The sequence below is a fragment of the Callionymus lyra genome, chromosome 4 (assembly GCF_982586985.1).
Source record: "Callionymus lyra chromosome 4, fCalLyr1.hap1.1, whole genome shotgun sequence".
NCBI classification, from domain to species: domain Eukaryota; kingdom Metazoa; phylum Chordata; class Actinopteri; order Syngnathiformes; family Callionymidae; genus Callionymus; species Callionymus lyra.
In genome coordinates this window covers 1,861,926-1,878,866 of record NC_141821.1, presented here as the reverse complement: position 1 = coordinate 1,878,866, position 16,941 = coordinate 1,861,926, and the positions used below count along the sequence as shown (strand labels likewise).

Sequence of the window (16,941 nt, the reverse complement as noted above, 5' to 3'; positions counted from 1 at the left end):
AACTGAAAATCAAGACTCCATGAGAAAAGAAACCAAACAAACCTGAATCTCAGTGATTAGAAAACCTTGATCTATTTAAATGGCTGTTAAAGAGAAAAATGATCAAACAAATGTCAGAAACTAATCCTCATATTTGACTTCAATCAAATGTCAAAGTCTGTCTATTTCTTCCCCGAACAGTTGCAGAAGTACATCTTGGATTTGGTTTCTTATTTTCCGGCGGCTCGGGGAAGAAATATGGAATGTTGCGCCACCATCGTTCACCGGCGCGACAGTGATGGATGGAGCGTCATTAGACGTTCGCCAGTTTGCTTGGGCGTCGAGTTATTCTGGGCAATAATGTTGGGGATCAGAGGCTGGAGATGGTCGAGGGTTCGGGTCTCGGAGGCACGAAACAAATCATCAGCGTCAATTTATCAGCGCGTGCGAGAAATGAACATGGAAAGTGTTGGATTATTATCACGACGAGGTTATCGTCCAAGAAATACAATGAAATATGTAACGATGTTCGGACGTTGATGCATTTCAACCTCCTGGAGTTAATCACCGGCGATCCTTTGACCTCCGGATGTTCTGTCTCCGCAGTGATGGTCCTGCTGATCGTGTCCATGCGGCGCCGGAGGAAGATGCCTCTGATCCTGGAGGAGGAGCGCGACATCCGGGAGAACATCGTGCGCTACGACGACGAGGGCGGAGGCGAGGAGGACACGGAGGCCTTCGACATGGTCACGCTGCGGAACCTCAACGTCATCAGGGACCCCACCGTCCGGCGCGACGTCACGCCCGACACCCCCACGTTCTTCCACTACACGTCGGCGTCGCGTCCGCCCTTCAAGTCGCTGCCGGACAACGTGGTGTTTCGGGAATTCATCTGGGATCGACTGAAAGACGCGGACGTGGACCCTTCGGCGCCCCCTTACGACTCCCTGCAGACGTACGCTTTCGAAGGCAGCGGCTCCGTGGCCGAGTCCTTGAGCTCCCTGGAGTCACTAAGTACTGACTCGGATCAGAACTACGAATATCTCAGCAACTGGGGACCTCGCTTCAAAAAGCTGGCCGACCTGTACGGCAACAGTGACGGCAGCAGCGTCTTCTCATAGCCACCAAAAAAGTGTCTTCTGATGTTGTTTGGACTTGAAAAAAGTTATTTATTCTTGGCGAAGAAGGTGATGTTGTCGTTCGGAGGAGATTCAAAGACAACAACGGACAGATTGGAAGGGAAGCAAAGACGCTGCAGTTGTTTACATCCTCGTGTGGATCTTCAAAGTCCGCTGAGTTTTTGACACAGACTTCAAAAATGGCCCGACTGAAGCCTCGTGTGCAAACAGACATGAAAAGGTTTCAGATCTGGCCTCGGGTTTGAACCGTTGACCAATGAACGTGGCGGCGTCGGTCCTTTCATCGCAGCGACCGGCGACTCGCTTCTGAAGCGTTTCCTCCGCCATCTTTGTGCTGAAAACAAACCTTCATCACGACATGCTGCGTCTCCTAATCGGTAGTCACTAAACAGTCCATTCCTTCCAGGACCCTCAACAAAGGGATCTCTTTGATCGGACCCACAGCCACGGAGACGCTCGCGAGCGGTGACTGGGGCAGTGAAAACAAGTGGTGTTCGCTCAGAGGAAGATTCTTGTGAAGGGATTTTCTTTCCTCACCTTACAAGACGTGTTTGCAGCCGTGGTTTCTAACAAATTCAGCTTTTTCTATGACGGGGCCGAGTGTATCGTTGTCGAGGTCAGGATCGGTGTGTAGTGATTCCAGCCTTACGCTACACGACTTCCAAGCATTTGATTGAGGTCAGGAGACTGAGCTGATATTTTTTAAAATCTTGAACCAACACATTTTCTGAGGCTACTATGAAGAGCAGAACTGTTGACCTACAGTGACCAGAACTAAACCAGTGTAGAGAGAAGTGTTTGGATCTTGTGAGAAACCAAACCGTGAAGTTTTAAAACTTACTTCATCTGTTCACTCTGTTGTCAGTAGCCATTAAAGCAACAACTTCTGCTGGTTATTTGTAGTGATGTGTTGGTGAAGCTTCATGAAACAGTGTCATTATCTTCAGAGTCCACTAGATGGAAGTGATGTGTTGATGAAGCTTCATGAAACAGTGTCATTATCTTCAGAGTCCACTAGATGGAAGTGATGTGTTGATGAAGCTTCAGGAAACAGTGTCATTATCTTCAGAGTCCACTAGATGGTAGTGATGTGTTGATGAAGCTTCATGAAACAGTGTCATTATCTTCAGAGTCTACTAGATGGTAGTGATGTGTTGATGAAGCTTCATGAAACAGTGTCATTATCTTCAGAGTCTACTAGATGGTAGTGATGTGTTGATGAAGCTTCATGAAACAGTGTCATTATCTTCAGAGTCCACTAGATGGTAGTGATGTGTTGATGAAGCTTCATGAAACAGTGTCATTATCTTCAGAGTCCACTAGATCGTAGTGATGTGTTGATGAAGCTTCATGAAATCAGTTGGAGCTGGAGCGCAGTGTTACTGGGAAGACTGGGAAACAAAAGTTGAAGTCAAATGAGCTACAGAACAATGGTGTCGATCTTAAAGCTGGAGTTCCTAGTTTTCTTCGTGGCTGTTTGCAAATCATCGACAGATACTACGCCCATGATGAGTTAGTGTCCATAAGAAACAATGTACTCACGATTACTGATGCAGCACAAACCTCACAATGTCAGGACTCTTGGGATTGGATTAGTACAGGAACGTGTCCTTGACCTTTACCCTGTCATTGGTGGGGAATCAACCAACGCTAATCCCCTGAAGCCTCTGCAGACCCACAACCGTCTAACTTACCTGCCCTACCTTGGACCTGTTAGTCAGTCAAAGATGCAGATTCAGGTTCATTTCTTTCCGGAAGTCAGGGTTTGTTTCCTGGTCCTCAAGGCCTCAAGTGTGACCGCGACAGTATTTAAAAGAACACGTCTAATGAACTTTATTGTGAAACTAAAAGAAACAAAAGAATCTTTACCAGTACTTGACTCACTTTTCTGCGACTGATCCAGATCTACACGAGCGTCGACCATGAGACGTGCAGTGAGGTTCGAAGCAAACATTTGATGATCCTGATGTCGCTGGAAGTCGTGTAGTGTACGGAGCCGCTGGACCGACTCCTCAGTGAGAGAACATGTATTTGCAGCGTGTCTACCGAAGTGACGTTAGTGAGAAAAAGAGATCGGCTTGTGTAGTTTGAAAAGTCCCGCGTATATATCGTTCAGCAAACATGGTTTGTTTACTTCTGAGAACATACTGTAAGATAATCATATCTCGGACGTTTTACTTCTGTTTCAGTTGGTGTCGACATGTACAACTGAGTATTCATTTGGAGAATTCAGACTTGTGTAACGTTTTTATCTCTTTTTTTTAATCAATATTCTGTTCCTTATTAAATAAATCAAGTTCTTGGTAAAAACATGGTCAAGAGTATTTTATTCCACAACATTTTAGCTGAAACAATATTTAAAGGGTTAAAAGAGTGAGGGTCCAGATCCAGAAGACACACCAGTTAACTCTTGTTATCTCAGGGTCAAGGTGACCCAAAAACAAATGTGTTCGTGGGATCCCTTGTAAGGTTCCTAGTCAGAAGGAATCTTCCATCTCTGCAGGAACTGTTCATCACCAGGACATGAAGGATCATAGTCGACCCGTCTCAGCCTGAGATCAACCTGAACAGAACCAGAACCTCCTGGTTCAAGAAGTCATTCTACGCTCCTGCTGCTCTGATCACTTCTTCACTTCCCGCCTCAATTTGTTTTTTGCTTTAAGGAAACTCTCGAGCTTGAATGTTGAATGAATTCATTTTTTAATTTTTGCTTCGCGAATAAAAACGTGAAGACAATTTCCTTCAATCGATCATCTTAACATACTGTGTTTGCGCGATTATAAGTTGTGTTTTTGAGGATACATTTTATTATTGAACTTCAGTGATCTCGGCCAATCACAGGTTGTAGTTCAGGTGAGGAAGAGACCATGTCATTGTTGCTTCATCCTTCATGTGATGGTCCTGCTTCATGGTCTTCGTGAGTTTTTTCAACAAACCAGTGTTTATAGGAAGTCCTTGAATAACTGGCTGTCGGTTTCGAGGCCACTTTCAACCCGACGAGGTCCAACTAGCTCGACACCAGAACCACCTCCACCTCGTTGGTGTTGCAGGTTCAAGAGTAATAACCTCGATGGAGTGTTTTCATCTTATACACATGTCAACTGCTATTCTTAAATCCAACAAGCACTCAATATAAAACATCTTGAGGTTGGAAAATATGCATAAAAATCCTCATATGGTCAAAATACTCACTTGACTAGTATTATTGCAAACATGTGATGTTTATGTGGAAGAATACATTTGCGCCTTCGCTACCATAGTTTTGTCTTAAATCAGAGAAATACACTTTTAATGCCAGTGTTGTAAACACACAAGATCGTTGTGTTGAACATGTGGTTAAACCTGGATAAAAACTTGAGCGACTCTTTGCCGGTTAATATTTTGTGAAGGTTTCTCTTGGAATTATTTACCGTATTCTCCGGACTATAAGTGTCTCCGGAGCACAAGTCGCTCCAGACATGAAATACATAATAAAGAAGTAAAAACATATATAAGTCGCACTGGAGTATAAGTCGTGTTTTTGGGGGAAATTGATTTGATAAAATCCAAGAACAGACATGTGATCTTGAAAGATTAAAATAAAACTAGAGGCAACAACAGAATAATTGTACGTTACGTTACATGAACTGAGAACCTGGTATAAGGTAAGGTAAGGTAAGGTAAGGTAAAACTTTATTGATCCCTCAGGAGGTCTCCTTCGGGAAATTGTTTTTTTTCCAATAGCCAATACATACAGCAATTTTTTTTATAAAAAATAAAAAAAAAATCGAAATAAAATAAGAACAAGAGAAATAAAGAGAAAGAACACAATTACACAATCTAAGTCTAAAGATAAAGACAAAGAACATAGATCAAAGAAAAACAACAAATACAAAGGACTCAGAATTGTACAATTTAATAGCCCGAGGAATGAATGAGTCCCTGAGTCTATTTGTTTTGCACCTGGTAGGAGCATTCGTGCTTCATCTGCTTCTCTGCTCACTGATGACAGTGTTCAGAGGATGACTGTCATCATCATGATGGACAGTAGTTTGTTCAATGATCTCCTCTCAGCAACTGTCACCAGTGAGTCCAGCTTCATTCCAACCACAGAACCAGCCCTCCTGATCAACCTGTCCAACCTGTTGACCTGTTGACCTCCTCTTGGACACATTTCCACCCCAACACACCACAGCATAGAACATGACACTGGCCACCACAGACTGGTAGAACATGCAGAGGAGCTTCTTGCAGATGTTAAATGATCGAAGCCTCCTCAGAAAGTACATTCTACTCTGAACCTTCTTATATACATGGTCTGTGTTGCAGGACCAGTTTACTGTCCAGACACACACCGAGGTACTTATAGTTGTCCACTATCTCCACCTCGTCGCCTCTGATGGACACTGGACGTGGCTTTGTCCTGGACAGGACAAAGCCATCAGTCATCAGGATATCAGTCTGAAGTGTAGATGGTGAAGAGGAGAGGGGCCAGTACTGTCCCCTGAGGTGCTCCTGTACTGCACACCACAGTGTCAGACATGATGTCCTTCAGCCTGACATACTGTGGTTGATCAGTAAAATAATCCGTAATCCAGGAGACCAGACCAGGGTCCACATGCATCTTAGTCAGTTTGTCCTGCAGCAGAGTGGGTTGGATAGTGTTGAAGGCACTAGAAAAGTCCAGGAACAGGATTCTCAATGAACCGCTTCCTTTATCCAGGTGGGAGTAGGTCCGATGCAGGAGATGAAGGATGGCATCTTCCACACCAACTGCTGGCCGGTAGGCAAACTGCAGAGGGTCTTGCGCGTGCTGGACTTGTGGCCTAAGATGTTTGAGGACCAGCCGCTCCAGTGTCTTCATCAGCTGCGAAGTCAGTGCCACCGGTCTGTAATCGTTCAGCACACTTGGTCGGATCTTTTTAGGGCCTGGAACAATACAGGAAGTCTTCCACAGAGTCGGTACTTTCCCCAGCCGTAGACTGAGGTTGAAGACATGCTGGAGCGGCTCAGCTAGTTCAGCAGTGCAGGTCTTTAGCAGTCGAGCAGACACCTTATCAGGACCAGCAGCCTTCCCTGGACGAATCCTCCGAAGTACATCCTGTACCTGGTGTGAGGTGCTGGGGGGCACAAGAAGGTGGGGCAGGTCCTGAGGCGGGCAGCAGTGAGGGTGAGGTGACCTGCTCAAACCTGTTGAAAAAGTTGTTCAGTCCATTTGCCTCCTCCACCGTGTCCACTGCAGTCAGAGAGGCCTTGGTCTTGTGTCCAGTGATGGTTTTAACATCATCCCAGACTCTCTTATTTCTTCTCGGCTCAGCTTCTCCTGCAACCTCCTCCAAGGTGAAATTAGCCTTAGGTTAATAAATAGTTAATAAATTAGAATAAATAAATACACAAAATTCATCATTTAAATAAGTTACATTACTGACATTAAAACATCTAAAATAGATAAATACGATTTAAAACATTATTTCATGGCGTGGTATTTTGTTGTTTTTCATTGGTTAAGAGGTTGATATCCATTAGCGAATCACAGCGCTGATAGTTGGTGATGCGGAATCGAATCCAGGAAGTGAGATGCAGGTTCACTCGCTCGTGTAGAACTCCGGAGAAGAAACGTTAAGAAAAGAGCAGAGACGTGTTTTGACGATTTATTTTCCTATTGCAAGTGTTTTATTTACCTTTCTGTCTATTTCGATAGACTGTGGTTTTGTTTACCGTTTTAGTTTTGAGTCATTGACGAAATTCGCGGAGGAAAAGTTTTTCTTTTGAAGATCACGCACCCAGCGCGTCCTCGTGAACAGTGGATGGCGAGCTAACCCAACTAGGAGCTACGACTCAACTGTGTGTTTTGGACGTCGGAAGAGACACTTTTCTCTCGTGTTTTGGGAGAGTGGACATCGCGTTCCCGTTGTTTAAGTTTTTCCCCCTTTTTCCTGCCGAGGAATACTCTCCAGGACCGCGGTAAGACTGTTCCGGTTTAAACCGCATTTTCCCCTCTGGGTTACGTGAACAGTGCGTGGACTGCTTCGCGCTGTTGAGTGGAAGGGTAACGGTTTCCTTTTACCTGCTAATGTTTAGCACTAAAAACTGATTGAATAGACACTTGAACAGTTTATTATTTTATGTTTCATACTATGGTGCATATTTTGAATGTTTTGAACTGAAATGTTGATTACAACTGCATTTTCTCATGTGGGTTTTGTGAGATGCCCTGTGGTTACTATACTATAATACTTGAAAGAAACTAGTTATGTCAAAATAACTTCAAACTTACTGGATAACAGTTCAAACTAGAATACAAAAGAGCTCTGAAATAATAACTAGACTACTGAAACTAACTAAGGTTAAGTTAACCAGAGACTGAAGGATTCAAAAAAGTTTCTTAATCTAAAAGGTAACTGAGTAAAACTCAGGTTCTTCAAATTCATTTTGCATTTATGCGAATGTTTGTTTTCCTATGTTGTATGTATGTCATGTCTGTAAATGTCTAAAGGATCCATTTTCTAACTACTATTTTCATTCTCATTAGATAAAGCCGGCAATCTAAACTAAACTTTTGGTCTGTGGTGTTTTCTCTTGTCAATCATTATTTTAGCCAATTTACTGCTCTTCCTACGAACCTAGTTTCTAGTCCCACAACAACTCACTATTAATATTTGTAGTAAGTGCTACACTTAGTAGGGGCGACAACGTCCAAGCAGAAATTTAAATAGTCCGTTAGACAGTGTGTCTGATCCTCACCATGAGACCTCAGCAGCACATCCCAGTCTGTTGTTTCAAAGCAGTCTCTGATGGCGTCCTCCACAGCTGGTGTCCACTTTCTGATTGTCTTAGTGGTCACAGTCTGTCTCTGCACCAGAGGAATGTACTGTGACTGAAGGTGGACCAGGTTGTGATCGGACCTTCCAAGTGGAGGAAGAGGTTTGGCTCTGTAGGCGTCCTTCAAGTTGGAATAAAGAAGGTAAATTGTCCTGTTATTCCTGGTGGGACAAACCACGGCCTGATGGAAAGTAGGCAGAGTAGAGTCCAGGTTGATTAAAGTCTCCAGAGATGATGATAAACGCGTCAGGATGTTGATTCTGAAGTCGAGCTGTCATTGTGTGGATCTTCTCACAGGCAGATGCAGCTGCAGCGCTCGCAGGAATGTAGACACACAGCGCGATCACGTGACTGAACTCACGCGGTAGATAATATGGACGCATGCTGACAGCCAACAGTTCTACATCTTGACAACACAAGACTTTCTTCACAGTAACGTGTCCCGGACTACACCAGCGTTTATTCACGTACATGATCAGACCTCCTGCTCTGCGCTTCCCACACGCGCGCGTCTCTGTCCGCTCTGACGGAGCTGAAACCAGGCAGATCCACGTGTGAGTCCGGAGTCAGTGAGTGAGCCACGTCTCCGTGAAGATCAACAAACTGCTCTCTCTGTAGATCCTCTGGTTGTTGAGGACAGACAGCTCGTCCATCTTATTCGTCAGTGAATTGACGTTCATCGTGATGGTTGGGATCGTTGGTCTGTGACGTCTCCGATTGTCCGTTAGCTTAGCCTTCAGCCTCTTTCCTGCTCGACAGCCTCGGTAGCGGCGCTGAAGTTCGATCGGGATCTCGTGGCGATCTCCAGCCCGTGCCATTGACTTCAGCGACAGTAGATCCTCTCTTGAGTAAACAAGACGATTCTCTCCATGTTCAAAAGTATCCATTTAAACAATTATAGTAAAAAAAATTGATAAACACAGAAAGTTATAGAAATTGCTGCGGAGCTACTGGAGAGGCAGCCGTCCTCGTCGGCGCCGATAAAATCTTATGTGGCCTAAGATGTATGTTATGTATGTTAACATAACAAATGAAGAGTTATTCAGAGAACTATAGCATAAATAACTAACTAGTTTACCAAACCATCCGTGTAACTCCAAATAACTCTTCATCCTCGTGTCACTTTTAAACAACTAACTAACTCCGGAGGTAGAAGATGCTTCCTCTTCTATGTGGAAATGATCAACACAGGCCTAGAGCGCCCTCTGGTGGTTTAGTGTGAAAATAACATGTGAAATGATATAATAATGTGTTCATAATTTCACACATAAGTCGCTCCAGAGTATAAGTCGCGGACAAACTATGAAGAAAACTGACACTTATAGTCCGGAAAATACGGTATATGGAGCTGTTTTAAAAGTTGATTCATTCAATATAGAGTCAGTTCAGCCTCACAATCAACACGTGTCACGATATGTGTCACAATAGTTACGTTTATTAACTATTAATGCTCCACGAGTCACCTGGAGTCAGTGAGAGTTGATTCAGAAGTTCATGAAGAATCATATTGTGCTGGTTCTTCACTCTGTGAACACAGTTTTGAAACCTCGTGGAAAACCGAGTGTGGTTTGGACAGAACAAATGTTTACTGAACATAATGAGGACCATCAAACCACAGATGGTTCCCGCGGCCTCGCCGGAGGGACGAGTCGCCAGCGTCGCATCCTGCTCGCCGACGACGGCAGAAGCAGATGTGACACCAGCAGATGCTTTTTACTTCCAGACTAATTTTGGCTTCTGTCAAAGATCTCCCCGGAGATCGCACCCTTAAAATAGATCCTGGCGTTCGTTTTTAGCAGAAAAACAAAGACCCGACGTGTCGCAACTGGACAGCCGTCGTCACGGAGACGCACGGAGTGTTGGACTTTTGAAGGTAAGAGAAGAAAAGTTACTTCAAACATACACTGGTCTGGATCCTGGACCCAAGAGAAGGTTTTCATGATGAGAACAACAAGAACTGAGTGATCTTTGCAGATAATATTGATAATAATAATGATAATAGTCATGATAACAATAATTAAAAACACAAACTATTCAAACTGATTCACAGACCCTGATACGTGTTTACACATTTTCAAACACATTTAAAAAACGTTTATAAAACGGTTTCAAATGCTTGTAAATGTGTTTAGAAACATTAGTTCACATATTTGTTTTTATAGTTTGTAAATGAAATTTGAGATCCACCATTAAGAACCTGATCCTGGTTTGAGATCCACCATTAAGAACCTGATCCTGGTTTGAGGTCCACCATTAAGAACCTGATCCTGGTTTGAGATCCACCATTAAGAACCTGATCCTGGTTTGAGGTCCACCATTAAGAACCCGATCCTGGTTTGAGGTCCACCATTAAGAACCTGATCCTGGTTTGAGATCCACCATTAAGTACCTGATCCTGGTTTGAGATCCACCATTAAGTACCTGATCCTGGTTTGAGATCCACCATTAAGAACCTGATCCTGGTTTAAGATCCACCATTAAGAACCTGATCCTGGTTTGAGATCCACCATTAAGAATCTGATCCTGGTTTGAGATCCACCATTAAGAACCTGATCCTGGTTTGAGATCCACCATTAAGAACCTGATCCTGGCTTGAGATCCACCATTAAGAATCTGATCCTGGTTTGAGATCCACCATTAAGAACCTGATCCTGGTTTGAGATCCACCATTAAGAACCTGATCCTGGTTTGAGATCCACCATTAAGAATCTGATCCTGGTTTGAGATCCACCATTAAGAATCTGATCCTGGTTTGAGATCCACCATTAAGAACCTGATCCTGGTTTGAGATCCACCATTAAGAACCTGATCCTGGTTTGAGATCCACCATTAAGAATCTGATCCTGGTTTGAGGTCCACCATTAAGAATCTGATCCTGGTTTGAGATCCACCATTAAGAACCTGATCCTGGTTTGAGGTCCACCATTAAGAACCTGATCCTGGTTTGAGATCCACCATTAAGAATCTGATCCTGGTTTAAGATCCACCATTAAGAATCTGATCCTGGTTTGAGATCCACCATTAAGAATCTGATCCTGGTTTGAGATCCACCATTAAGAATCTGATCCTGGTTTGAGATCCACCATTAAGAACCTGATCCTGGTTTGAGATCCACCATTAAGAACCTGATCCTGGTTTAAGATCCACCATTAAGAACCTGATCCTGGTTTGAGATCCACCATTAAGAACCTGATCCTGGTTTGAGGTCCACCATTAAGAACCTGATCCTGGTTTGAGGTCCACCATTAAGAATCTGATCCTGGTTTGAGATCCACCATTAAGAACCTGATCCTGGTTTGAGATCCACCATTAAGAACCTGATCCTGGTTTGAGATCCACCATTAAGAATCTGATCCTGGTTTGAGATCCACCATTAAGAATCTGATCCTGGTTTGAGATCCACCATTAAGAACCTGATCCTGGTTTGAGATCCACCATTAAGAACCTGATCCTGGTTTGAGATCCACCATTAAGAATCTGATCCTGGTTTGAGATCCACCATTAAGAATCTGATCCTGGTTTGAGATCCACCATTAAGAACCTGATCCTGGTTTGAGATCCACCATTAAGAACCTGATCCTGGTTTGAGGTCCACCATTAAGAACCTGATCCTGGTTTGAGATCCACCATTAAGAATCTGATCCTGGTTTAAGATCCACCATTAAGAATCTGATCCTGGTTTGAGATCCACCATTAAGAATCTGATCCTGGTTTGAGATCCACCATTAAGAATCTGATCCTGGTTTGAGATCCACCATTAAGAATCTGATCCTGGTTTGAGATCCACCATTAAGAATCTGATCCTGGTTTGAGATCCACCATTAAGAACCTGATCCTGGTTTGAGATCCACCATTAAGAACCTGATCCTGGTTTGAGATCCACCATTAAGAATCTGATCCTGGTTTGAGATCCACCATTAAGAATCTGATCCTGGTTTGAGATCCACCATTAAGAACCTGATCCTGGTTTGAGATCCACCATTAAGAATCTGATCCTGGTTTGAGATCCACCATTAAGAACCTGGTCCTGGTTTGAGATCCACCAATAAGAACCTGATCCTGGTTTGAGATCCACCATTAAGAATCTGATCCTGGTTTGAGATCCACCATTAAGAATCTGATCCTGGTTTGAGATCCACCATTAAGAACCTGATCCTGGTTTGAGATCCACCATTAAGAACCTGATCCTGGTTTGAGATCCACCATTAAGAACCTGATCCTGGTTTGAGATCCACCATTAAGAACCTGATCCTGGTTTGAGGTCCACCATTAAGAATCTGATCCTGGTTTGAGATCCACCATTAAGAACCTGATCCTGGTTTGAGGTCCACCATTAAGAACCTGATCCTGGTTTGAGGTCCACCATTAAGAATCTGATCCTGGTTTGAGATCCACCATTAAGAATCTGATCCTGGTTTGAGATCCACCATTAAGAATCTGATCCTGGTTTGAGATCCACCATTAAGAACCTGATCATGGTTTGAGGTCCACCAATAAGAACCTGATCCTGGTTTGAGATCCACCATTTAGAATCTGATCCTGGTTTGAGGTCCACCATTAAGAACCTGATCATGGTTTGAGGTCCACCAATAAGAACCTGATCCTGGTTTGAGATCCACCATTAAGAATCTGATCCTGGTTTGAGATCCACCATTAAGAACCTGATCCTGGTTTGAGATCCACCATTAAGAACCTGATCCTGGTTTGAGATCCACCATTAAGAATCTGATCCTGGTTTGAGATCCACCATTAAGAATCTGATCCTGGTTTGAGATCCACCATTAAGAACCTGATCCTGGTTTGAGATCCACCATTAAGAACCTGATCCTGGTTTGAGATCCACCATTAAGAACCTGATACTGGTTTGAGGTCCACCATTAAGAATCTGATCCTGGTTTGAGATCCACCATTAAGAACCTGATCCTGGTTTGAGGTCCACCATTAAGAACCTGATCCTGGTTTGAGGTCCACCATTAAGAATCTGATCCTGGTTTGAGATCCACCATTAAGAATCTGATCCTGGTTTGAGATCCACCATTAAGAATCTGATCCTGGTTTGAGATCCACCATTAAGAACCTGATCATGGTTTGAGGTCCACCAATAAGAACCTGATCCTGGTTTGAGATCCACCATTAAGAACCTGATCCTGGTTTGAGGTCCACCATTAAGAATCTGATCCTGGTTTGAGATCCACCATTAAGAACCTGATCCTGGTTTGAGATCCACCATTAAGAATCTGATCCTGGTTTGAGATCCACCATTAAGAACCTGATCCTGGTTTGAGGTCCACCATTAAGAATCTGATCCTGGTTTGAGATCCACCATTAAGAACCTGATCCTGGTTTGAGGTCCACCATTAAGAATCTGATCCTGGTTTGAGATCCACCATTAAGAATCTGATCCTGGTTTGAGATCCACCATTAAGAACCTGATCCTGGTTTGAGGTCCACCAATAAGAACCTGATCCTGGACCAGCTCCACAAGCTACTGTTCAGGACTTCAAACTCGTGTCTACATCATGAGAAACACAGTCGACAACCATCGACTCTGGCGAACAAAGTTATTCCCTCGTTTCATGATCATGAACAGATCGAGAAGATGTTTGTCTAAAGGAAGGACTTGTCCAGGGCTCAGGTGTGACACCAACACACCTGTGAAGGACGACAGGTCCTGGTGTGTCGAGTCCTCACGAGGCTGGTTCTGTAAACTCACCTGTGAACAGGTTCTTCCACCACGACCCTGAACTGGTTCGGAATGAATTGACATTTACTGGAAAAAGATCTACCGTGGATCACCTGACGGAACTAAACAGAGACAACTGGCGTGACTGGAGACGAACAAACGAAGGTCTCTAAAGATGACTTTAATTCACAAACGCTCGACTTCTGAAGCTCCGGCTCCGGCGTCGGATCAAAGTCTCGTACTTTTGTCGTTTCCTCAAACTCTGCCGCGACGACCGTCGGCTCTCGCTGGAGCTCGACCCACATTCCAGACGCAGCTCCGTCACGACGCCTCGACACCAGAGGAACATGGCGGAGGATCTTCTGACGCAAGAGGTGGAAAGGATCCCGAGCTACGCCGGTAACCACGGCGACTCACAGGTGTCGACGCGAGCGAGGAAGCTTTGAACGAACTCGGGTCGGAAGGTCTTTAAGAAGCTCAGATGAATCCATTCAACTCACGGATCAGTTTATTGATGATTCACTGAATCCATTCAACTCACGGATCAGTTTATTGATGATTCACTGAATCCATTCAACTCACGGATCAGTTTATTGATGATTCACTGAATCCATTCAACTCACGGATCAGTTTATTGATGATTCACTGAATCCATTCAACTCACGGATCAGTTTATTGATGATTCACTGAATCCATTCAACTCACGGATCAGTTTATTGATGATTCACTGAATCCATTCAACTCACAGATCAGTTTATTGATGATTCACTGAATCCATTCAACTCACGGATCAGTTTAGTGATGATTCACTGAATCCATTCAACTCACGGATCAGTTTAGTGATGATTCACTGAATCCATTCAACTCACGGATCAGTTTATTGATGATTCACTGAATCCATTCAACTCACGGATCAGTTTATTGATGATTCACTGAATCCATTCAACTCACGGATCAGTTTATTGATGATTCACTGAATCCATTCAACTCACGGATCAGTTTATTGATGATTCACTGAATCCATTCAACTCACGGATCAGTTTAGTGATGATTCAGTGAATCCATTCAACTCACGGATCAGTTTATTTATGATTCACTGAATCCATTCAACTCACGGATCAGTTTAGTGATGATTCACTGAATCCATTCAACTCACAGATCAGTTTAGTGATGATTCACTGAATCCATTCAACTCACGGATCAGTTTATTGATGATTCACTGAATCCATTCAACTCACGGATCAGTTTATTGATGATTCACTGAATCCATTCAACTCACGGATCAGTTTATTGATGATTCACTGAATCCATTCAACTCACGGATCAGTTTATTGATGATTCACTGAATCCATTCAACTCACGGATCAGTTTATTGATGATTCACTGAATCCATTCAACTCACGGATCAGTTTATTGATGATTCACTGAATCCATTCAACTCACAGATCAGTTTATTGATGATTCACTGAATCCATTCAACTCACGGATCAGTTTAGTGATGATTCACTGAATCCATTCAACTCACGGATCAGTTTAGTGATGATTCACTGAATCCATTCAACTCACGGATCAGTTTATTGATGATTCACTGAATCCATTCAACTCACGGATCAGTTTATTGATGATTCACTGAATCCATTCAACTCACGGATCAGTTTATTGATGATTCACTGAATCCATTCAACTCACGGATCAGTTTATTGATGATTCACTGAATCCATTCAACTCACGGATCAGTTTATTGATGATTCACTGAATCCATTCAACTCACGGATCAGTTTATTTATGATTCACTGAATCTATTCAACTCACGGATCAGTTTATTGATGATTCACTGAATCCATTCAACTCACGGATCAGTTTATTGATGATTCACTGAATCCATTCAACTCACAGATCAGTTTATTGATGATTCACTGAATCCATTCAACTCACGGATCAGTTTAGTGATGATTCACTGAATCCATTCAACTCACGGATCAGTTTATTTATGATTCACTGAATCCATTCAACTCACGGATCAGTTTAGTGATGATTCACTGAATCCATTCAACTCACGGATCAGTTTAGTGATGATTCACTGAATCAATTCAACTCATTGATCAGTTTAGTGATGATTCACTGAATCCATTCAACTCACAGATCAGTTTATTGATGATTCACTGAATCCATTCAACTCACGGATCAGTTTATTGATGATTCACTGAATCCATTCAACTCACGGATCAGTTTATTGATGATTCACTGAATCCATTCAACTCACGGATCAGTTTATTGATGATTCACTGAATCCATTCAACTCACGGATCAGTTTATTGATGATTCACTGAATCCATTCAACTCACGGATCAGTTTATTGATGATTCACTGAATCCATTCAACTCACGGATCAGTTTATTGATGATTCACTGAATCCATTCAACTCACGGATCAGTTTATTGATGATTCACTGAATCCATTCAACTCACGGATCAGTTTATTGATGATTCACTGAATCCATTCAACTCACGGATCAGTTTATTGATGATTCACTGAATCCATTCAACTCACAGATCAGTTTATTGATGATTCACTGAATCCATTCAACTCACGGATCAGTTTAGTGATGATTCACTGAATCCATTCAACTCACGGATCAGTTTAGTGATGATTCACTGAATCCATTCAACTCACGGATCAGTTTATTGATGATTCACTGAATCCATTCAACTCACGGATCAGTTTATTGATGATTCACTGAATCCATTCAACTCACGGATCAGTTTATTGATGATTCACTGAATCCATTCAACTCACGGATCAGTTTATTGATGATTCACTGAATCCATTCAACTCACGGATCAGTTTAGTGATGATTCAGTGAATCCATTCAACTCACGGATCAGTTTATTTATGATTCACTGAATCCATTCAACTCACGGATCAGTTTAGTGATGATTCACTGAATCCATTCAACTCACAGATCAGTTTAGTGATGATTCACTGAATCCATTCAACTCACGGATCAGTTTATTGATGATTCACTGAATCCATTCAACTCACGGATCAGTTTATTGATGATTCACTGAATCCATTCAACTCACGGATCAGTTTATTGATGATTCACTGAATCCATTCAACTCACGGATCAGTTTATTGATGATTCACTGAATCCATTCAACTCACGGATCAGTTTATTGATGATTCACTGAATCCATTCAACTCACGGATCAGTTTATTGATGATTCACTGAATCCATTCAACTCACAGATCAGTTTATTGATGATTCACTGAATCCATTCAACTCACGGATCAGTTTAGTGATGATTCACTGAATCCATTCAACTCACGGATCAGTTT

The 16,941-nt window shown here is 42.7% G+C and overlaps 1 protein-coding gene across 1 annotated transcript in view; it reads left to right on the top strand.

Annotated features, from left to right (window-relative positions):
• LOC148080540 (cadherin-7-like) overlaps positions 1-2,085 on the top strand; it is a 190,851-nt gene extending 188,766 nt beyond the window's left edge. The window contains exon 12 of the mRNA XM_087788432.1: positions 586-2,085. Coding sequence (XP_087644558.1) covers positions 586-1,100 — 515 coding nt within the window. The 3' untranslated portion in view covers positions 1,101-2,085. The remainder of the gene's footprint in view (positions 1-585) is intronic.
• Positions 2,086-16,941: the final 14,856 nt, after the last annotated feature.